General features: G+C 49.0%; 1 protein-coding gene across 1 annotated transcript; it reads right to left on the reverse strand.

The window, feature by feature from the left end:
* Positions 1 to 6,736: 6,736 nt before the first annotated feature.
* THOC6 (THO complex subunit 6) lies at positions 6,737 to 25,227 on the reverse strand. Its single transcript, XM_066577189.1, has 13 exons — positions 25,071 to 25,227; positions 24,886 to 25,001; positions 23,569 to 23,633; positions 23,356 to 23,459; positions 23,235 to 23,275; positions 23,113 to 23,161; positions 10,240 to 10,311; positions 9,819 to 9,921; positions 9,699 to 9,748; positions 9,014 to 9,076; positions 8,832 to 8,942; positions 8,617 to 8,745; positions 6,737 to 6,870 (listed from the first exon to the last, which is right to left on the reverse strand). Exons 1-13 carry the CDS (start codon positions 25,083 to 25,085, stop codon positions 6,787 to 6,789), a joined length of 1,002 nt encoding a protein of 333 aa, XP_066433286.1. The 5' UTR covers positions 25,086 to 25,227; the 3' UTR covers positions 6,737 to 6,786.
* Between the last annotated feature and the right edge of the window lie 28 nt (positions 25,228 to 25,255).

A 25,255-nucleotide genomic window follows, 5' to 3' on the forward strand; every position in this document is an offset into this window, starting at 1 on the left:
CACCTATTCCTCTTTCTGCAAAGAGCACTTCCTCTACTGCAGCCTTGCTTACATAGTCGGAGATGGCGCCCTGTTTCTCTTGGCACAACATGAGATGCAAACAAATTCGTGTCTTGGAGCTGATAAGAAATCTATTGCATAGCCTGAGCGTAATAGCTCTAGGACCAAAAAGGACCGGAATTGATTTTCAGCAACTCAGGAAGAATATTGAGACGACCTCCTACTGGAGCATCTAATAAATTCCAGGGGGCAGGCCACAAATATGATGTCAGAAGTCCGTCTTCTTCTGCCTTGTCTTTTGGGTATATAGCGTCCCTTCTCTGACTCGTGTTACGCTGATAGTGTTTTAGTCTGTAGGCCTCTTGGGGAAGATCTGCCTCTTTTCTGAATACCCTGAACCTGAAAAGGCCTGTAGTAAGGATTTCCCCTTTTTTAACCACTAGCCCACCCATCATTTTATCAAGCTCAGAGTCAAATAGCCTGGGTCATATGGAAGGCCACAAAGTTAGGACCTTGAGGTGTTAATCCGCTGCACATGGTCGGAGCAATAAAGCCTGACTAGCTGCCGTGGCAGGGCCCATACACTTCGCTGTGAGTCTTGTTTGCTGTGCTGCTGCATCACAAAGCAATTAATCTCTGGGTACTCTATCACCTACGGCTGGTTCGACCAAGGCTTTCGTCCTTCCTTAGTGCCTGAGCTGCTTCTTTGGAGGCTACTGCCAAAGAACACTGCACAGATGATGCCGTAAAGCCTCTTCTCTGGGTGTCATCGGCCCAACAGTCCATAGGATCCTGAAAGCTTGATCGATCTTCAACTGGTAGTATAGTGCAATGCGATCATTTTGTGCTTGCTATATCAACCTTCGAAGCAGGTGCCCAGCTATTAATTTGTATAATCAGGAACACAGTCTTATAACTTCTAGAATGGATTAATCTTTTCTCAGGGTGTTTCCATTCAGCCATCATTGCTTTGTTCAAAGCATCGTCCACTTTAAAAGACCCTTGGTCCCCAAGAGGAGGACTCCATGGCTTCCCCCAAATCAACATCGTGGGCACTTGTAGAATATGTAGGCATTACAGGTAGTGATCTGAACAAGGTAGATCTGCGGAGGGGACAGGGACTGAAGATCGCATCTGGGGACATCACCGGATGTTCCAGGTAAAAAGTTTCATCTCCTCTCACCAATCGGAACAGTTAGGGATGAAACTAACTAAAAAAACTTTTTCTAGATCGCCCTTATCCATTGGAAAAGAGAGATGACGTTACTGGGACCACTCACCGAGGCCTCCAGTCACTGCTCCTGCCACTCTGCTCCCTTTTGTAGAAAGATTTAAAAGATTCTGGGCCCTCCCCGACTTCTGCTCATGCATCCACCATTTTGCCAGCAGTTGCATGCACAGAAGCTAGGGAAGGTCCATGGATGAATATATCGTCGGGGAACATCTCACCCATCGGATCAGCGTAATGAAACTATGTTTTTAAACCTTTTAGGTGATCGCGGTTATCCGTTAAATAACTGCGATCACATACCCCAACCCCGTAGCTTTACTCTACAGGACTGACCTGTTTTCACAGTCATGCAGAATAAAGCCCAGACACCAGGACGTGAACACACGCATGGGTGGTCAATAAGGAGTTGATATTCTTTGTGTAATATTTAATAAATCTTTATTTTACATTTTTTGGACCACTTAAAGGACTTGAACCTGTGATCATATGATCACTTGTACACAGTATACCACAATACTTCAATATAGAACATTTAAAGGAGTTTTTGGGACAATTAAAAATAAAATGGCAAGCTTAAAATGGTTTAAAATACAGGAAAAAAAAATTAAAGCCTGCCTACTCCAATGGTTCTCTGTCCAGAACTTGGGCCCGATGCTGGGCGCCTAGAAGCCAGAAGAAGCAGGTGGGTAGTCACATCCCATTCATTGCACATGTGACCACTTAGCCAATCACTGCCTTCAGAGGCGATTCTTCCATGGGCACTGACACCTGTGATTTTTCATGCGATTGCTCCAGGACGTGGGCACCAGGGCTCGACCAGGAGCCGCTGGAGTAGAATCATAGAGTGGTAGAGTTTGAGAGGACCTCCAGGGTCATCAGGTCCAAGCCCCTGCTCAGTGCAGGATTTACTAGATCATCCCAGACAGATATTTGTCCAGCCTTTGTTTGAACATTTCCATTGAAGTAGAACTCACCACCTCCCGTGGTAACCTGTTCCACTCATTGATCACCCTCACTGTCAGAAAGTTTTTCTAATATCTAATCTGCGTCTCCTCCCTTTCAGTTTTATCCCATTGCTTCTAGTCTTTCCTTGTGCAAATGAGAATAGGGCTGATCCCTCTGCACTGTGACAGCCCTTCAGATATTTGTACACAGCTATAAGTCTCCTCTCAGCCTTCTCTTCTGCAAGCTAAACATTCCCAGATCCTTTAACCGTTCTTCATAGGACATGATTTGCAGACCGCTCAACCAACTTGGTAACACTTCTCTGAACTTGCTCCAGTTTGTCTATGTCTTTTTTTAAAGTGGGGTGCCCAGAACTGGACACAGTATTCCAGATGAGGTCTGACTAAGGAAGAGTAGAGAGGGATAATTACCTCACGTGATCTAGACTCTATGCTTCTCTTAATACATCCCAGAATTAGGTTTGCCTTTTTGGCTGCTGCATCACATTGTTGACTCATGTTCAGTCTATGATCTATTAGTATGCCCAAGTCTTTTTCACATGCGGTGCTGCTTAGCTCAATTCCTCCCATTCTGTATGTGCTTTTTTTCTTGCCCAGATGTAGGACTTTGCATTTCTCCTTGTTAAATACCATTCTGTTAGTCACTGCCCACTGTACAAGCTTTTCTAGATCTTTTTGAATACTCTCTCTCTTCCCTACTGTTAGCCATCCCTTCTAGCTTTGTGTCATCAGCAAATTTGATCAGTTTCACATCAATTTCCTTCTCCAGATCATTTATAAAAATGTTGAACAACACTGGGCCTAGGACAGAGCCTTTGATGCATTCTTCCACTTGGATGTGCAGCCATTTATGACCATTCTGAGTACGATCACTCAGCCAGTTGTGAATCCGCCTAACAGTTGCCTTGTCAATCCCATATTTCGTCATTTTTTCAATCAGTATAGTATAAGATACTTTGTCAAATGTTTTACCAAGGTCAAGAAAAACTATATCCACCGCATTTCCCTGATCAACCCAGTCAGTGATGCTATCATAGAAGGTAATTAGATTCGTCTGGCATGACTTGTTTGTTACAAGCCCATGCTGGCTTTGGTTAATTACTCCATTTTCCTCCAAGTACTTGCATACATGCTGTTTAATAATTTGTTCAAAGATCTTTCCTGGTATAGTAGTCAGGCAAACAGGCCTGTAGTTTCCTGGATCCACCTTCTTCCCTTTTTTTGAAGATAGGGACAACATTTGCCCTTTTCCAATCTTCTGGGACTTCTCCTGTTCTCCAGGAATTTTCAAAGATTATGGCAAGTGGTTCAGCAATTACCTCTGCTGCTTCCTTCAGTATCCTAATATGTAATTCATCTGGACCTTGAGACTTGAATTCATTTAAGTTAAGTAGAGTAGGAGGGGTTTTTTTTCTTTATTGTACTCCGTTTTAAGTTTGCCATAGCTTTTTTTTTTTCATTTTACACTTTTGGAAAACCCCTTTAATTGCTGCACTTTATACTGACTGCCGCATTAGAGAGTCGATAGCCAGAATCCAGGTTCTTTCCAATCTCCGCTGTCAGGTTTTATAGCCAGCACATGCCATGTTTGGAATGCAGTCCGCTCCTTAGCCCACACCATACAAGCCCCATGCAGATCCGCCAGACGACATCAAATGGTTAAAACTAGGAATGTCCAAGTGTCCATGTTCACCAGCCGCTGGAAAATTGATTGCCTTATCTTTACCACTTTCCTCCTCCACACAAACGTGTTAAATTATTGACTATAATGATTTAAAAGAAATTTCCTGAAATCCAGATTCGACAATTCTGGAGCAGCGCTCCCGGCCCGGCCCTCATTATTGTTATTGATAAACACCAACTGACAGCCATGTTTACCCGTTTCATCTTTATATCTTCTTTCTGTATTGCAGGAGTTTTAGATCATGTCCTGCAGTTTTACATGAAGTAGGGACTACGATGCCCAATTATTTAAACCCATCATCTCACATTATTTGCGCCCATATTCTGGAGCACACTTGTTTCCTTCAAGTGATAATAGCGAATTCTTCCAGCTTATATTTATACCAGAGAATTCCCCAAAACATTTGACATTTCCCATTATTATGGCCAAGGCTCGCTCATCATTATCTAGCAGTACCATCACGTTAGACAGGAAGACTATCTGGTGGGCCAGAACCTTCGTCATCCTGGAGGGATCGCCGATGAAGCCAGTCAGTGGTTCTCCCTTCAGTACAGGTAGTGGGGGAGGCCTCTACGGTAAAGTCCTCCCCATCCATCACAGATCTTCACATGGCTATCTGGGATATATGTTTTAGCCGTGAATCACAAAACCCTCTTGTAGCTCCAAGTGGAAGACTGTCCACTTCACACCAGCAAGCACCTCGGTGGCATCCAACCACTCACTGCGGATTCTTCACAGTTCATGTGATGTCACTTCATTGTTATGTCGCTATATACTAGAACTAATATTTGTTTTTGATAAATTTGGTTTAATTTCAAAGTTATGAGATTATGCAATTGATAAGGTATTATGGTTCATATGCTTAAAGGGGTTGTCCCGCGGCAGCAAGTGGGTCTATACACTTCTGTATGGCCATATTAATGCACTTTGTAATGTACATTGTGCATTAATTATGAGCCATACAGAAGTTATCAGAAGTTATTCACTTACCTGCTCCGTTGCTAGCGTCCTCGTTTTCATGGCGCCGTCTAATTTTCAGCGTCTAATCGCCAGATTAGACGCGCTTGCGTAGTCTGGGTCGTCTTCTTTTCTCAATGGGGCCGCTCGTGCCGGAGAGCGGCTCCGTGTAGCTCTGCCCCGTCACGTGCCGATTCCAGCCAATCAGGAGGCTGGAATCGGCAATGGACCGCACAGAAGCCCTGCGGTCCACCGAGGGAGAAGATCCCGGCGGCCATCTTCAGCAGGTAAGTAAGAAGTCACCGGAGCGCGGGGATTCAGGTAAGCACTGTCCGGTTTTCTTGTTTAACCCCTGCATCGGGGTTGTCTCGCGCCGAACGGGGGGCTGTTGAAAAAAAAAAAAACCCGTTTCGGCGCGGGACAACCCCTTTAATAGGAATATAACAACCTTTGGTATTGGATAAATACACTTATATAAAGTGAAAATGCAATATGAATGAACATATGCCTAAAAAGAGCTAAAATGTATTGTGAACATATGCCTATATGCCTAGATATTCCTTGTACTGTATATTATCAAATGAGTTTTTTATATTGATGAATTTTGCATTGAAATGAAGTATTTGGGTCTAACTTTAGAATACAGACAAAAAATCATGTTTTGGCTATTTAAGATAAGTATTTGCTGGAATAACAGGTAATAATAATTCATTGCCGTTTATAACAAGTATGCTACTGAATAATATGTAATCCATCCACCACTGCTGTATAAAGACAAATGTTCTATACTAGTATAATCGTTTTGATAGACATGTGTTTTGGGCTAGAACTCTTTTCTAACAGATTGTGCATTATGTGTATCCAGAAAATTGTAATTAAGTGATTTTTCAAACAAAATGACTTCCACCCTCAGGGGACGGGGTGAGAGGTGTTTTGAAAGAAGAAACAAAGGGTTAATAATCAGGTGTTTTATTAGTTTCACTATTTAAATAGGCTAGCAATGTTATTTGTAAGAGGTGATCAAGGCTCATGAGGAGCTGAAGCGAGTCCTCTGGACCTGGGATATTTACATGCACAGATTACAATAAAAGGAGTTTTTATTCGCGGCACTTCAGGTTCCCACCTGTCTGATTCTGCTTTACGTATAAATACCAGCGGATCGAGGGGTTAATGAAGTATGTGAGTATACTCCTACATGGGAAATATATGCTGCAAGCTGAGGTGGATAAGACCAGGTGAGACTTTTTGCTGCTTTACAAATGTAGAGAACAGCAGCTGAGATTTTAATTGCTGTACTTTTTTCTTAAAGCAACAGTACAGTTCCCTGCTGCGTCTTCAGTTCTCGAAGATGGCTGCGACAATCTCCTAACTAATGCAAAGTGAGCACTGACCAATCAGGTGGAGGGAAATGGTGTTTTACTAATGCCGAATTAGGATTATGTAGGAAGAAACTTGGGCCGGCGAGCGTAGCCAACCCAATATAGGCGCCAGAACTGGTGGAGCAGAGGGACAAGAGGACAGAAGACCAAAAGTAGTTAATATTCCCCCTGCGCCATTCCTTGAACAGAATTTTGTCCCGGCTGCGGAAGGTAGCTTTAAACTTTTATGACATTTGTTGCCTTGCTTTGGCAGGAAAAAGGCTAAAGCTGGAGTCACATGGTGTGGGAGGAGCTTTTTGAGCCAAAACCAGAAGTGCTCCCAGTGGGGTAAGCAGTAGCCAGAACTGGACCCTGCAGGAAAGTAAATTCTTTGTTCCTCTTTATAGTTACCAACTCCTTCAAATCCACTGCTGGATTTGATTCAAAAACAGCATGAAAAATGCAGTTCTTACCGATTGTTGTAGTACCCAATAGCAGACAGCCGGGGGCATTACTCTACACAAGAAACATGAACCACAAATAAAACATCAGATTTTATTCTAAAATGTAAAAAAAAACCAGAATAGCCAATCACGTAAAGGTGAGGGAGAATGCGCGGTATCTGAAGTTGGTGAAGACATCAATTTTGCAGCTGCTTCCAGCGACTGTGAGGACCTGAAGAATAAACACAGGATAGAGTCTGGCACACTCCCAGCGGTCTCTCTGACCCCCACTAGCTCTACACAGCCCCCCTCTAACTGGTCTCCGCTCCCCCTACACGGCCCCCCTCTAACTGGTCTCCGTCCCCCCTACACGGCCCCCCCTCTAACTGGTCTCCGTCCCCCCTACACGGCCCCCCCTCTAACTGGTCTCCGTCCCCCCTACACGGCCCCCCTCTAACTGGTCTCCGTCCCCCCTACACGGCCCCCCTCTAACTGGTCTCCGCTCCCCCCTACACGCCCCCCCCCTCTAACTGGTCTCCGCTCCCCCCTACACGGCCCCCCCCTCTAACTGGTCTCCGCTCCCCCCACACGGCCCCCCCCTCTAACTGGTCTCCGTCCCCCCCACACGGCCCCCCCCTCTAACTGGTCTCCGTCCCCCCCACACGGCCCCCCTCTAACTGGTCTCCGTCCCCCCCACACGGCCCCCCTCTAACTGGTCTCCGCTCCCCCCTACACGGCCCCCCCCTCTAACTGGTCTCCGCTCCCCCCTACACGGCACCCCCCTCTAACTGGTCTCCGTCCCCCCTACACGGCCCCCCTCTAACTGGTCTCCGCTCCCCCCTACACGGCCCCCCCCTCTAACTGGTCTCCGCTCCCCCCTACACGGCCCCCCCCTCTAACTGGTCTCCGCTCCCCCCTACACGGCCCCCCCCTCTAACTGGTCTCCGCTCCCCCCTACACGGCCCCCCCCTCTAACTGGTCTCCGCTCCCCCCTACACGGCCCCCCCCTCTAACTGGTCTCCGCTCCCCCCTACACGGCCCCCCCCTCTAACTGGTCTCCGCTCCCCCCTACACGGCCCCCCCCCTCTAACTGGTCTCCGCTCCCCCCTACACGGCCCCCCCCTCTAACTGGTCTCCGCTCCCCCCTACACGGCCCCCCCCTCTAACTGGTCTCCGCTCCCCCCTACACGGCCCCCCCCTCTAACTGGTCTCCGTCCCCCCCACACGGCCCCCCTCTAACTGGTCTCCGTCCCCCCCTACACGGCCCCCCTCTAACTGGTCTCCGTCCCCCCCTACACGGCCCCCCCTCTAACTGGTCTCCGCTCCCCCCTACACGGCCCCCCCTCTAACTGGTCTCCGCTCCCCCCTACACGGCCCCCCCTCTAACTGGTCTCCGCTCCCCCCTACACGGCCCCCCCTCTAACTGGTCTCCGCTCCCCCCTACACGGCCCCCCCTCTAACTGGTCTCCGCTCCCCCCTACACGGCCCCCCCTCTAACTGGTCTCCGCTCCCCCCTACACGGCCCCCCCTCTAACTGGTCTCCGCTCCCCCCTACACGGCCCCCCCTCTAACTGGTCTCCGCTCCCCCCTACACGGCCCCCCTCTAATTGGTCTCCGCTCCCCCCTACACGGCCCCCCTCTAATTGGTCTCCGCTCCCCCTACACGGCCCCCTCTAACTGGTCTCCGCTCCCCCTACACGGCCCCCTCTAACTGGTCTCCGCTCCCCCTACACGGCCCCCCTCTAACTGGTCTCCGTCCCCCCCTACACAGCCCCCCTCTATCTGGTCTCCGTCCCCCCTCTAACTGGTCTCCGCTCCCAGCTCCATCAGGGTACGTTTACACGGAATGGATTTGGTACAGATCAGCAGCAAATTTGAATTCAATCAAAAGAGTAAACTCTGCAGCAAACCCGCTCTGTGTGAACACACCTCTAAGGCCTGCACGCTCCACCGCTCGCTCCTGCACATTATATTCTACCTTGTTTTCCTGAGAAGTCTCGTTGATGCTTAGAGAGTAAATGGCGCACGGCGTGCTGGGGATCTGAGCCCGGATGTCTCCGTTTATCTGACAGTGGTTGATGTGTGGCGCCTGCCCGGCCGACAGGATCTGGAAGAGAGCAGATACGGACATGACTGACAAGCAAAGATTGCAGAAGACTGAGTGGAGCCGAGCGCCCGGCCGTTCTTACGCACCATGTCCTGATAAAACATGACCTGCTGTTGGCTCTCGGGGATTGGGAAGATGGTGGTCGGGGTGACGGAGCGGAGATGCCACAGTGATAACATGGGTCCTCCACCACACACCTGAAGGAGAGATCAGAAGTCACTGCCTAGTAAGACGGCAGCCCCATCCCCACAGTACAAGTAGCCCTCACCATCCAGTCTGAGTCCGTAGCCACACAGCTGATCCACTTGCCATACTGCGGCCGCGCACACTCCTAGGAAGAACAAGAAGGTGTCATCCTGTGCGGCACAAGGGGGAGCAGCGCAGGGGACCCTCCTTTAGGGTTAGGGTTAGTGCTAACCCTAAACCTAACCCTAAACCTAAAGTGGGGTCTGTGCACGGCTGCTTAACTGTAGTGTGTAGCGCACGGCTGCTTAACTGTAGTGTGTAGCGCACGGCTGCTTAACTGTAGTGTGTAGCGCACGGCTGCTTAACTGTAGTGTGTAGCGCACGGCTGCTTAACTGTAGTGTGTAGCGCACGGCTGCTTAACTGTAGTGTGTAGCGCACGGCTGCTTAACTGTAGTGTGTAGCGCACGGCTGCTTAACTGTAGTGTGTAGCGCACGGCTGCTTAACTGTAGTGTGTAGCGCACGGCTGCTTAACTGTAGTGTGTAGCGCACGGCTGCTTAACTGTAGTGTGTAGCGCACGGCTGCTTAACTGTAGTGTGTAGCGCACGGCTGCTTAACTGTAGTGTGTAGCGCACGGCTGCTGAAGGCAATGCGCGTGCACGCATTGTAGTCACGTGGTGCCGAAGAGCCAATCAGGTGGCTCTAATCAGCAGCGCTACTGAACCTATTCAGAAGGTGTATATATGTGCAGGGGACGGTGAGCTTACCTCATACTTGTACACCTCGATCTTGTGCGTTTGAGACCCCGTCCTGAGATCTGTGCAGGAAGAAAGAATATCAGAATGGGGCAGGCCGGAGGCTGAGCCACGCAGGAGGCCTCTACTCACCCCACAGCCGGACCGAGCCGTCCTCGCTGCCAGACACGCACTCTCGCTGCTGCTCCCGCAAAGACACGCAGTGGATGTAGTCTTCGTGGCCCTGGAGGGTCATCTGTAGCGAGGACACACACATTACTCTGAGGGCAACACGGGCAACTCCACCTGCCTAATCTGTTCTGGGGCAGAAGAAGCCCGTGTCACCATGAATCCCCTCCCCCGCACTCTGAGCAGTTGTCCCCTGCACTGACAACTGAGCAATTCCACACAAAGCAATTATTCAGAGGGCAATTCCCAAATCCATGAAAGGAGCCTCGCAACAGGAAGAATAAGTGCTCACTGCGGGCTCAGCCTGGACAGACCTGACCATAACGCCCATCGGGGGAGGGGGGGGGGGCTGGGGATACTCCTGCTGCTGGAGCAGACCGCTTACCGTGAATGTCCCCGACTCCAGGTCCATGGCATGGATGTGACAGCTGCCCCCGCCGAGCAGGAGAGAGTTATCCTGTGTGGATGAGAAGGAGGTGACAAATGGGTGGGGGTTCCTCTATATACACCGAGAGTGGGGTGCAAAGGAGAACCGCTATACACACAGAATAATAGTGGGGACCCGGGGTGTACTACAAACACAAGTGGGGACACAGGGGGCGCTCTATATACACAGAATAATAGTGGGGACAGGGGGTGTACTATATACACAAGTGGGGACACAGGGGGCGCTCTATATACACAGAATAATAGTGGGGACACAGGGTGTACTATATACACAATAGTGGGGACACAGGGGGCGCTCTATATACACAGAATAATAGTGGGGACACAGGGTGTACTATATACACAATAGTGAGGACACAGGGGGCGCTGTATATACACAGAATAATAGTGGGGACAGGGGGTGTACTATATACACAATAGTGGGGACACAGGGGGCGCTCTAAATACACACAGAATAATAGTGGGGACACAGGGTGTACTATATACACAATAGTGAGGACACAGGGGGCGCTCTATATACACAGAATAATAGTGGGGACAGGGGGTGTACTATATACACACAATAGTGGGGACACAGGGGGCGCTCTAAATACACACAGAATAATAGTGGGGACAGGGGGTGTACTATATACACAATAGTGAGGACACAGGGGGCGCTCTATATACACAGAATAATAGTGGGGACAGGGGGTGTACTATATACACAATAGTGAGGACACAGGGGGCGCTCTATACACACAGAATAATAGTGGGGACACAGGGTGTACTATATACACAATAGTGGGGACACAGGGGGCGCTCTATATACACAGAATAATAGTGGGGACAGGGGGTGTACTATATACACAATAGTGAGGACACAGGGGGCGCTCTATATACACACAGAATAATAGTGGGGACACAGGGTGTACTATATACACAATAGTGGGGACACAGGGGGCGCTCTATACACACACAGAATAATAGTGGGGACAGGGGGTGTACTATATACACAATAGTGAGGACACAGGGGGCGCTCTATATACACAGAATAATAGTGGGGACAGGGGGTGTACTATATACACAATAGTGAGGACACAGGGGGCGCTCTATATACACACAGAATAATAGTGGGGACACAGGGTGTACTATATACACAATAGTGGGGACACAGGGGGCGCTCTATACACACACAGAATAATAGTGGGGACAGGGGGTGTACTATATACACAATAGTGAGGACACAGGGGGCGCTCTATATACACACAGAATAATAGTGGGGACACAGGGTGTACTATATACACAATAGTGGGGACACAGGGGGCGCTCTATATACACAGAATAATAGTGGGGACACGGGGTGTACTATATACACAATAGTGAGGACACAGGGGGCGCTCTATATACACAGAATAATAGTGGGGACACAGGGTGTACTATATACACAATAGTGAGGACACAGGGGGCGCTCTATATACACACAGAATAATAGTGGGGACGGGGTGTACTATATACACAATAGTGAGGACACAGGGGGCGCTCTATACACACACAGAATAATAGTGGGGACACAGGGTGTACTATATACACAATAGTGAGGACACAGGGGGCGCTCTATATACACACAGAATAATAGTGGGGACACAGGGTGTACTATATACACAATAGTGGGGACACAGGGGGCGCTCTATATACACAGAATAATAGTGGGGACAGGGGGTGTACTATATACACAATAGTGAGGACACAGGGGGCGCTCTATATACACAGAATAATAGTGGGGACAGGGGGTGTACTATATACACAATAGTGAGGACACAGGGGGCGCTCTATATACACAGAATAATAGTGGGGACAGGGGGTGTACTATATACACAATAGTGAGGACACAGGGGGCGCTCTATATACACAGAATAATAGTGGGGACAGGGGGTGTACTATATACACAATAGTGAGGACACAGGGGGAACTCTATATACACAGAATAATAGTGGGGACACAGGGGGCGCTCTATGCACACACAGAATAATAGTGGGGACACAGGGTGTACTATACACACAATAGTGGGGACAGGGGGTGTACTATATACACAATAGTGAGGACACAGGGGGCGCTCTATATACACAGAATATTAGTGGGGACACGGGGTGTACTATATACACAAGTGGGGACACAGGGAGCGCTTTATATACACAATAGTGGGGACACAGGGGGCGCTCTATATACCCACAGAATAATAGTGGGATCACAGGGTGTACTATACACACAATAGTGGGGACACAGGGGGCGCTCTATATACACACAGAATAATAGTGGGGACAGGGGGTGTACTACACACACAATAGTGGGGACACAGGGGGCGCTCTATATACACACAGAATAATAGTGGGGAGAGGGGGTGTACTATATACACAATAGTGGGGACACGGGGCGCTCTATATACACACAGAATAATAGTGGGGACACAGGGTGTACTATATACACAATAGTGAGGACACAGGGGGCGCTCTATATACAGACAGAATAATAGTGGGGACACAGGGTGTACTATATACACAATAGTGAGGACACAGGGGGCGCTCTATATACACAGAATAATAGTGGGGATCGAGGGTGTACTACAAACACAATAGTGGGGACATGGGGCGGCGCTCTATATACACAAAGAATAATAGTGGGGACACAGGGGGCGCTCTATATACACAAAGAATAATAGTAGGGACACAGGGGGCGCTCTATATACACAAAGAATAATAGTAGGGACATGGGGTGTACTACATACACAACTAGCTGACATGCCCAACTTCGCCTGAGTTAATTTGGTACTGGGTGTTTATCTGGTGTTCACACGGAAAATCTTATGAAGTCGTGGTTACTTTAGAGATACTGAGGAAAAACATATGTTCACCATTTTGCATAGTTCTCTGCGTTACCCAGGAAACACCACGGGAGGTAACCATGCGATGTTTCCTTAATATAAAATGACATCAGGAAGTGAGAGAATTAGATTCCGTATGTAAAATTTGGACGCCAATTCTTTTGCGCTTAGAATTGAATAATCGAGTTGAGACCCATTAACCCTTTCCAATCCACTGTCTGACCTGTGAAGACATTATGATTTCAGGCTGTACAGCTCTGATGTTGGAAGACATTTGTCGTGGGTTCTCTTACTGTATATTGCCAGCCTCTCTGCTGTCAGAGCCTATCCGAGGTGTCACCTCATGCAGTACTGGCTTTAGCCAGCATATAGTGCTGTTGTATAACGGCAGAAAAAGTGTAAGCCCGCCCTGGAGAGTAATCTCACTTCTACAGAAATGTTTCAGGTACTAGAGGATCTGAAAGTAGGGAAAAGCCCAGGGCCGGCCGGTTTTACCCCAAGATTCTACAAGTATTGTGGTAAACAAGTAGCCACGCTTATGTTGGAAGCATTCAACGCAGTTTCCAGAGGCTCCCCTTTTCACCATATTGTGGTGATCTTGAAACCAAGAAAGGATCCCTTATCTTGTAATAGCTACAGACCCATCTCCCTCATAAACGGTGACCTCAAAATCTTCTCCAAAATGTTAGCCGATAGACTCAACCCCCTCATTCCACAACTCATCCATGAGGATCAAGCCGGGTTCGTCCCAGGCAGAGAAGCTCGTGACAACACGATTAAAACATTATTCCTAATAAACAAAGCCCGCAGCTCCAGGTCTCCCCTATGCCTACTGGCAGTAGATGCAGAAAAAGCATTCGATAGGGTGAGCTGGAGCTTCCTAGAGGAAACGCTTAGGGAGGTGGGCCTGGGCTCTAGATTCCTTTCCTGGATCATGGCACTATACAGTACACCCTCGGCTCGGATTAGGGTAAATGGACTCCTATCGGAACCCTTTAGGATCAAAAATGGCACCAGACAAGGGTGCCCCCTATCGCCATTGCTTTACATCCTAGTAATGGAGCCACTGGCAAATGCCCTGAGAGGGAACCCCGACATCTGGGGAATGAGATGTGGGGATAGGGAGCATAAGTTATACATATTCGCTGACGACCTGCTGATCTATATCTCAAATCCTCGGGTCGGCTTCCCGGGAGTACTGTCAGAGCTAGCCAGGTACGGGAAACTAAGTAACTTTAAGATGAACTTAGAAAAATCTGAAATTCTCAATGTCACTTTGCCCCCCTGGAGATCGAACAACTTAAAGGGGTTGTCCCGCGCCGAAACGTTTTTTTTTTTTTTTTTTAATAGGCCCCCCGTTCGGCGCGAGACAAACACAAGGGATGGGTTAAAAAAAAACCAAAACAGTTTAGTACTTACCCGAATCCCCGCTCTGCGGCGACTTCTTTCTTACCTTAGCAAGATGGCCGCCGGGATCTTCACCCACGATGCACCGCGGGTCTTCTCCCATGGTGCACCGTGGGCTCTGTGCGGTCCATTGCCGATTCCAGCCTCCTGATTGGCTGGAATCGGCACACGTGACGGGGCGGAGCTACGAGGACCAGCTCTCCGGCACGAGCGGCCCCATTCACCAGGGAGAAGACCGGACTGTGCAAGCGCATCTAATCAAGCGATTAGACGCTGAAATTAGACGGCACCATGGAGATGAGGACGCCAGCAACGGAACAGGTAAGTGAATAACTTCTGTATGGCTCATAATTAATGCACAATGTACATTACAAAGTGCATTAATATGGCCATACAGAAGTGTATAACCCCACTTGCTGCCGCGGGACAACCCCTTTAAGGAAATCTTCCCTTTCCAGTGGAGAAAGAAAGCATTAAAATACCTGGGGGTCCAGATACCCTCTGACCCCTCCCAGATATACGAATTGAACTATAGCCCTTTCTTGGCTATCCTAGACTCGGAGCTGGAGCAGTGGTCCAGGATCAACCTGTTTTGGTTTGGTAGGATTAACTCCCTGAAAATGAACATTCTGCCTAGAATATTATTATACACCTTCCAAGCCTTACCCTGGGACCTACCCAGACAATTCTTCACACGCTTCAGGAGATCAATGATAAGATTTGTATGGCAGGGGTCTGTCCCCAGACTAGCTTATAAGACCCTGACACGTTCTAAAGACGAAGGAGGAGCGGTCCTCCCAAATATAGAATTATACCACAGGGCGGTAATTGGCAGCTGCATCTTGGACATCTTCCATCATGCAACCACTAAGGCTTGGGTGGCCCTAGAGAGAGACCAAAACCGATTCGACCTGGGCGGAGCTTTTTGGGTACCAGACGGGACAGCCTGGAAGGAGACAGATGTAATTCCCCTTACGCTAAACCTGATGCGGGCCTGGAAACGCCTAACTAGAGGGGGACGGGTGGTGACGATTCCCGGACCAATGACCCCACTCGTGGGGAATCCGCAGATCCCAGCTACGGTTGCATTAACACGCCTCTCCTTCATGCCGAATTCGGCCCCCCCACGGATCAAGGAGGTGATGAGCCCGGGCGGCGTACGCTTCCTGGCTGAGCTAGGGGAGGGATCCAACCCTAAACCAGGGGCCTGGATGCAATATCTACAAGTTAGGAACTACATTAACCCTTTCCAGTCCAATGTCGGGCCTGCCCCGACATCATCATTTCCCTCCACAGCTCCGATGTCGAGGCAGGCCCGACACTGCAGTGCAGGAGTGGATCTGCATCCGATCGTCAGACACATCGGGTGCAGATACACTCCTGCACTGGCCCTCATCGAGGACCACCGAGGAGAAGGCAGAAAGGGTTCTCCTTTACACATTACATAGCGCTCAATTAGCGCTATGCAATGCATAGATTCCAGCCGGCGATCATGTGACCGCCGGTGTTACCTGACCCACGGTGGTCACATGAACGCCGAGCCGGGAGCCTGCACTGTGGGAGGACCTGCTTACCTGACCGGCGTCTTGCGCATTCTCCTTCTGTCTCCTGGCCCGGCGATCATGTGACCGCCAGGTGCCACCTGACCCCAGCGGTCACATGATCGCCGAGCCGGGAGGCAGAAGGAGAATGCGGAAGACGCCGGACAGGTAAGCAGGTCCCTCCCTGCACCTTCCTGAACTCTGTCAGTTCAGGAGGGTGCTGGGAAAATGTATTTTTTCTCACCCATTCTCCCCAGCTCCAATTTATTTGGAGCTGGGGAGAATGGGTGAGAAAAAATAAATGGATTGGAAAGGGTTAATTCACTCGGATCCCAGGACAGGCTAACGGCGGACCTCACCCCCTTCGAGGGTCTATGTGTAACAGTTGAGCCCCCTACTCATAAAATCTCTCTGCTGTATGGGTTGTTGCTCCGCGAGACGATACAGGTCGAGAGACCAAAATGGGAGACACGATGGGAGGAGGCTCTCGGGAGAAGTATCTCTGGGGAGCTTTTGACCAAATCCTACGTCTTGACCCATAAGTTATCGGTATCAGCTAAAGCCCAAGAAACGAACTACAAGATAGCGACACAGTGGTACAGGACTCCAGACAGAATACATGGAATCTTCCCGGAGGTGACAAATATATGCTGGAGGTGCGGATCTGAGGTAGGCACAATGTACCACATATGGTGGACTTGCCCTCTCATTGCTTCACTATGGGACGACATGGCCCATCTGTACGAGGTGGTGAGCAGAACCCCCTTGAGCTTGACACCAGAGATGGCCCTCCTCTCGGTGTTCCCGTGTCCCATCTCAAAGGTCAAGAAGAGTCTACTGAGCCATTTTATAATGGCTACCCGCCTCACAATTCCCAAATTCTGGAGGAAGGGGGGGTGCGATCCCAAGATCAGCCTGGGTCGAGACCCTAGACCACATCGAATATATGGAGGAGCTCAGGAGCTCTGACTCAGAAAGGAACAACCCTTCTACGAAACCTGGGCGGTATGGAACAACTTCAGAAAGTCTCCGGCCTTTCTTAGTTGGCTGGAAGAGGGCCTGCTCTGATCGGTACTTGGAACCCCTGTACATCTCCCACTACTAAGATCTCAAACATCAAAGGCAGGAAAGACCTCTTCCCAACCCCCTCCCTCATCCCTTACACATGACCCCTTCATGTACTTTCCCTAATTTCTTCTCTCGTCCTTTTCTTACTCTCTACCTCCAAACACCGCCTTCTCCCAAATTTATTGTTCGGCTGATAACGGTTTAAACGACTACAACTCCCAGAGAGCGCCTTTCCAGCCCATTAGGCCTCTCTAAACCTAGTCCGCCGTTCCTTGGTGACCCTCTCCTCTGCTTCTCCAACATCTGTCCCTCTCCCTACCGGCTCACCTTGGAGAGAGGTGATTCTCATACAGTCTGGGAAGGGCCCCATGGGCTTGGGGCGGAGGGAAGGAGATCGCTCATCCTCAAGTTCTAGAAAGGCTACAACATTGGAAATATAACCTATCACAGCTATTTTCTAATGCATGTTTGTTCTTCTATGAAAATAGATACATTTTTGAAAAAAAAAGTGTAAGCCCCCTAGGAAAACCAGGATACAAATTGGACTGGAAAGGGTTAACTTTTCCTATTTATGACATAATCAATTCTCGTGCCAAGTTTCAAATTTCTATGACATTGGGAAGTTGGAGAATTAGATTCCGTACATAAAATTTGGACGCTAATTCTTTTGCGCTTAGAATTGAATAATGGAGTTGGGACCCATTAGCTTTTCCTATGTATGACATAATCAATGCTCGTGCCAAATTTCAACTTTCTATTACACCAAGAGGTGAGAAAATTAGATTCTGTACGTAAAATTTGGACGCTAGTTCTTTTGCGCTAGAATACAATAATCGAGTTGGGACCTATTAACTTTTCCTATTTATGAAATATTCAATGCTCGTGCCAAAATCTAAGTTTCTATGACATCAGGAAGTGAGAGATTTAGATTATGTACGTAAAATTGTGACGCTAATTCTTTAGCGCTAGAATTAAATAATCGAGTTGGGACCTCTTTACTTTTCCTATTTTGGACATAATCTATGCTTTTACCAAATTTCATGTTTCTACGACATCGGGAATATGGAGAATTAGTGGCGAGTCAGTTAGTGAATCAGTGAGGGCTTTCGTCTTTATATATAGATAGTGGGGGCAAAGGGGGCGCTCTATATAAAACACAGAATAATAGTGGGGACAGGGGGGTGTACTATATACACAATAGTGGGGACACAGGGGGCACTCTATTTACACAGAATAATAGTGGGGACGGGGGTGTACTATATACACAATAGTGGGGACACAGGGGGCGCTCTATATACACAAAATAATAGTGGGCACCCGGGGTGTACTATAAACACAATAGTGAGGACACAGGGGGCGCTCTATATACACAAAATAATAGTGGGGACCCGGGGTGTACTATATACACAAGTGGGGATACAGGGGGCGCTCTATATACACAGAATATTAGTGGGGACCCGGGGTGTAATATATACACAATAGTGGGGACACAGGGGGCGCTTTATACACACACAGAAAAATAGTGGGGACATGGTGTGCTCTACATACACAATATTGGGAACACAGGGGGCGCTCTATATACACAATAGTGGGGACACAGGAGGTGCTCTATATACACAGAATAATAGTGGGGACCCGGGGTGTAATATATACACAATAGTGGGGACACAGGGGGCGCTTTATACACACACAGAATAATAGTGGGGACATGGTGTGCTCTACACACACAATATTGGGAACACAGGGGGCGCTCTATATACACAATAGTGGGGACACGGGGTGTACTATATACACAATAGTGGGGACACAGGGGGCGCTCTATATACACAGAATAATAGTGGGGACACAGGGTGTACTATATACACAATAGTGGGGACACAGGGGGCGCTCTATATACACAGAATAATAGTGGGGACACGGGGTGTACTATATACACAATAGTGGGGACACAGGGGGCGCTCTATATACACAATAGTGGGGACACGGGGTGTACTATATACACAATAGTGGGGACACAGGAGGTGCTCTATATACACAGAATAATAGTGGGGACCCGGGGTGTAATATATACACAATAGTGGGGACACAGGGGGCGCTTTATACACACACAGAATAATAGTGGGGACATGGTGTGCTCTACATACACAATATTGGGAACACAGGGGGCGCTCTATATACACAATAGTGGGGACACGGGGTGTACTATATACACAATAGTGGGGACACGGGGGGGGGGGGGGGGCTCTATATACACAGAATAATAGTGGGGACATGGGGTGTACTACATACACAATAGTGGGGACACAGGGGGCGCTCTATATACACAGAATAATAGTGGGGACCCGGGGTGTACTATATACACAATACTGGGGGCATGGGGGGCGCTCTATATACACAAAATAATAATGGGGACGGGGGTGTACTATATACACAATAGTGGGGACACAGGGGGCACTCTATATACACAGAATAATAGTGGGGACACAGGGTGTACTGCATACACAATAGTGGGGCCACAGGGGGCGCTCTATATACACACAGAATAATAGTGGGGACGGGGGTGTACTATATACACAATAGTGGGGACACAGGGGGCACTCTATACACACACAGAATAGTAGGGACATGGGGTGTACTACATACACAATACTGGAGGCACTGTATATACACAAAATAATAGTGGGGACACGGGGTGTACTATATACACAATAGTGGGGACAGGGGGTGCTCTATATATACAGAATAATAGTGGGGACAGGGGTGTACTACAAACACAAGTGAGGACACAGGGGGCGCTCTATATACACACAGAATAATAGTGGGGACATGGGGTGTACTATATACACAATAGTGAGGGCACAGGGGGCGCTCTATATACAACCAGAATAATAGTAGGGACATGGGGTGTAGTATATAGACAATAGTGGGGACACGGGGCTCTCTATATAAACACATGAATAATAGTGGGGACACAGGGGGTGTTCTACATACACAATAGTGAGGACACAGGGGGCGCTCTATACACACACAGAATAATAGTGGGGACACAGGGTGTACTGCATACACAATAGTGGGGCCACAGGGGGCGCTCTATGCACACACAGAATAATAGTGGGGACACAGGGTGTAATGCATACACAATAGTGGGGACACAGGGGGCGCTGTATATACACAGAATAATAGTGGGGACACAGGGGTGTACTATATACACAATAGTGAGGGCACAGGGGGCGCTCTATACACACAGAATAATAGTGGGGACACAGGGTGTACTGCATACACAATAGTGGGGCCACAGGGGGCGCTCTATACACACACAGAATAATAGTGGGGACACAGGGTGTACTATATACACAATAGTGGGGAGACAGGGGGCGCTCTATATACACAGAATAATAGTGGGGACACAGGGTGTACTATATACACAATAGTGGGGACACAGGGGGGCGCTCTATATACACATAGAATAATAGTGGGGACACAGGGTGTACTATATACACAATAGTGGGGACACAGGGGGCGCTCTATATACACAGAATAATAGTGGGGACACAGGGTGTACTATATACACAATAGTGAGGACACAGGGGGCGCTCTATATACACACAGAATAATAGTGGGGACACAGGGGGCGCTCTATATACACAGAATAATAGTGGGGACATGGGGTGTACTATATACAGAATAGTGAGGACACAGGGGGCGCTCTATATACACACAGAATAATAGTGGGGACACAGGGTGTACTATATACACAATAGTGGGGACACAGGGGGGCGCTCTATACACACACAGAATAATAGTGGGGACACAGGGTGTACTATATACACAATAGTGGGGACACAGGGGGGCGCTCTATATACACACAGAATAATAGTGGGGACACAGGGGGCGCTCTATGTACACAGAATAATAGTGGGGACATGGGGTGTACTATATACACAATAGTGAGGACACAGGGGGCGCTCTATATACACAAAGAATAATAGTGGGGACAGGGGGTGTACTATATACACAATAGTGGGGACATGGGGGGCGCTCTATATACACAGAATAATAGTGGGATCACAGGGTGTACTATATACACAATAGTGAGGACACAGGGGGCGCTCTATATACACAGAATAATAGTGGGGACATGGGGTGTACTATATACACAATAGTGAGGACACAGGGGGCGCTCTATATACACACAGAATAATAGTGGGGACACAGGGGGCGCTCTATATACACAGAATAATAGTGGGGTCATGGGGTGTACTATATACACAATAGTGGGGACACAGGGGGGCGCTCTACACACACACAGAATAATAGTGGGAACAGGGGGTGTACTATATACACAATAGTGGGGACACAGGGGGCGCTGTATATACACAGAATAATAGTGGGGACATGGGGTGTACTATATACACAATAGTGGGGACACAGGGGGCGCTCTATATACACAGAATAATAGTGGGGACAGGGGGTGTACTATATACACAATAGTGAGGACACAGGGGGCACTCTATATACACACAGAATAATAGTGGGGACACAGGGGGCGCTCTATTTACACAGAATAATAGTGGGGACACAGGGGTGTACTATATACACAATAGTGAGGACACAGGGGGCGCTCTATATACACAGAATAATAGTGGGGACATGGGGTGTACTATATACACAATAGTGGGGACACAGGGGGCGCTCTATATACACAGAATAATAGTGGGGACACAGGGTGTACTGCATACACAATAGTGGGGCCACAGGGGGCGCTCTATATACACACAGAATAATAGTGGGGACACAGGGTGTACTATATACACAATAGTGGGGACACAGGGGGGCGCTCTATATACACAGAATAATAGTGGGGACATGGGGTGTACTATATACACAATAGTGGGGACATAGGGGGCGCTCTATATACACAGAATAATAGTGGGGACCCGGGGTGTAATATATACACAATAGTGGGGACACAGGGGGCGCTCTATATACACACAGAATAATAGTGGGGACACAGGGTGCTCTATATACACAGAATAATAGTGGGGACATGGGGTGTACTATATACACAATAGTGGGGACATAGGGGGTGCTCTATATACACAGAATAATAGTGGGGACGGGGGTGTACTATATACACAATAGTGGGGACACAGGGGGCGCTCTATATACACAGAATAATAGTGGGAACACAGGATGTACTATATACACAATAGTGAGGACACAGGGGGCGCTCTATATACACACAGAATAATAGTGGGGACACAGGGTGTACTATATACACAATAGTGGGGACACAGGGGGCGCTCTATATACACAGAATAATAGTGGGGACACAGGGTGTACTATATACACAATAGTGAGGACACAGGGGGCGCTGTATATACACACAGAATAATAGTGGGGACACAGGGTGTACTATATACACAATAGTGGGGACACAGGGGGCGCTCTATATACACAATAGTGGGGACACAGGGTGTACTATATACACAATAGTGGGGACACAGGGGGGCGCTCTATATACACAGAATAATAGTGGGGACACATGGTGTACTATATACACAATAGTGGGGACACAGGGGGCGCTCTATATACACACAGAATAATAGTGGGGACACAGGGTGTACTATATACACAATAGTGAGGACACAGGGGGCGCTCTATATACACACAGAATAATAGTGGGGACACAGGGTGTACTATATACACAATAGTGGGGACACAGGGGGCGCTCTATATACACAGAATAATAGTGGGGACATGGGGTGTACTATATACACAATAGTGAGGACACAGGGGGCGCTCTATATACACAGAATAATAGTGGGGACACAGGACGTACTATATACACAATAGTGGGGGCACAGGGGGCGCTCTATATACACAGAATAATAGTGGGGTGTTAATGGGACCCTCGTCATGGTGGAGATGGTCTCACCTTCTGGTTGAGGACGAGGCTGTTGATCTCGGGGGTCTCCAGGCTGCTCCTATGGACAGAAGGTGATGCAGTCAGTGCGAGCGGTGCCAGTCACCAAGTGCAGGACAGGGAGGGGGTCTCACCTGGAAGAGGGGACGGTGCGACTCCAAGCTTCCACACAGCCCTGCACAGATATAAGCAGCACAAAGTACAGTGAGTAAGGGTCCGCACTGTCGGTATACAGCAGTAATGAGAGGGTCTCACCTTCCTACAGATGTCGCCCCACAGCCAGCCCTTCACCTCATTGCCCCCCGCGCTGATCAGGTGGCGCTCAGTGGAGGTCAGACTGTACACAGGACCTGAGTGGGCTGCACACAGACACCGTCAGAAAGCCCCCCACAAATACCCCTGAAAAACAACAGCCCCATAGACATCCCAAATATACCCCTCCGACACCCACACAGGGCCAGGGCTCACCTTGGAGGAGGGCAGTTGGCTCCTTGCTCTGCTCTTTGGCCTCAGAGCTGAGGGCGGACGAGAGGCTGGAATACAGAAAAATCAATAAAAGGGGCTCTCCGGCTCCGAAGAGCCATTGCCTATTTACAGGTAGTCAATAACTGATCAGCAGGGGTCTGTCACTGGAGACCCACACCAATCAGCTGCTTGTCAGTGTACAGAACAGGAAGCAGACAGTGCCGTACACACAGAGGTGGCCTGGACTGGTACTGCAAGCACAGTTATCACTGCTGCTGCACAACGTATGGGGCTGTGTGCCAGAGCAGCGGTACGGCTCAGATAGCAGACAGCCGCTGATCACTTACTGATGACCCATCCTAAGCAGGCATCTTAAGAGCTGGAAGACCACTCTAAAAGTGCGGTACATATAGAAGTGCAAGGATCGAAGAGTGTGTGTATATATCTAGATCCTAACTCCTTCACAAGGATTCATGCGTGACTGGGAAGTGTGGGAAATGTATAGCACAGATAACACTCTGGCCTGGTGACCCCCTAACACTAATTCAGAGACCATGAAGCTTGCACATCTTTAGCAGTGACTAAGTATTTATTTCTCTACTCATCCTGTTCTGGTTAAACTGTTCGGAGCACCACTATCCGGCGCCCTGTAGCCATGGCAACCCATCGCCCTCCAGGACTTCAATTGGGGACGATGACGTCTCGGAGGGGAGATACCCTTCAGGACTGACCCGTCACACCCCCCACAAACGGGGCTCTGGTGCTGTTGGGAGACATCGGTGAGCTGAGGAATGGAATATGTATACTGCCCCGCGGCGCCCCCGTCTGATGGCCGCGTGGCAGGAAAGCCTGAGTCTTCCCAGAGCCCCACAGAGCCAGCCAGCTCAATCACAAGCAGCCAGCAACAGGTGGTCCGCTGCCTTACCCATTCGGGGGCGCAGCGGGTGGTCCGGGGGTCCTTGCAGTGAAGGGATGATGCATCAGTTCCGGCGTCGGAGAGTGACCACGCCACTCAACGAGAGCCGTCCAGAGAGTACCTGCATCGTTACACAGGATGGCGCTGTGGAGCGCACGGCAACTTGTGTTTAACCCTTTGCAATCTAATTTTGGATTCAGGGTTTCCTAGGGGGCTTTCTCTTTCTGCCATTATACAATGGTGCCATCTGCTGGCCAGAGCCAGTACTGCGGTATGGGACATGCTGGAGAGGCCCCCGACAACAGAGCAGCCAGTAATATACAGTAAGAATACCCTGCCGGACGTCTTCCGACATTGGAGCTGTACAGGCTTCAATCAGACACACTACCCCGGTCTGGGCTCACCTGAACACCGCCACCTCCCCCACGTTGTTGCCCACCGCCAGCAGCTTCCCGCACGGGGAGAAGCACTGGCTGAACGCCGTCATGTGCAGCAGCTGCAGCGAGCGGGACACGTCCATCTGCGGAGAGAGCAGAGGTGAGAACTACAACTCCCAGAATCCTCCCTCAAGTGACATCACGACTCTCACCTCCATCGGGCTCATGGTCGGCGTATATCTATATTCCACAATACTTCTACTCGATTCACCGGTACAATGCGTCCACTGAGATTGCCGTCACGACCCGCGCGGAGCATCATGGGAAATGTAGTGAGAAGGCGCCACATGAAAACATCCTATTAGAGGTGGAGGGATGGCCCCGCCCCCCGCGTCCG

This window comes from Eleutherodactylus coqui, chromosome 8 (genome assembly GCF_035609145.1).
Source record: "Eleutherodactylus coqui strain aEleCoq1 chromosome 8, aEleCoq1.hap1, whole genome shotgun sequence".
Lineage (NCBI taxonomy): Eukaryota > Metazoa > Chordata > Amphibia > Anura > Eleutherodactylidae > Eleutherodactylus > Eleutherodactylus coqui.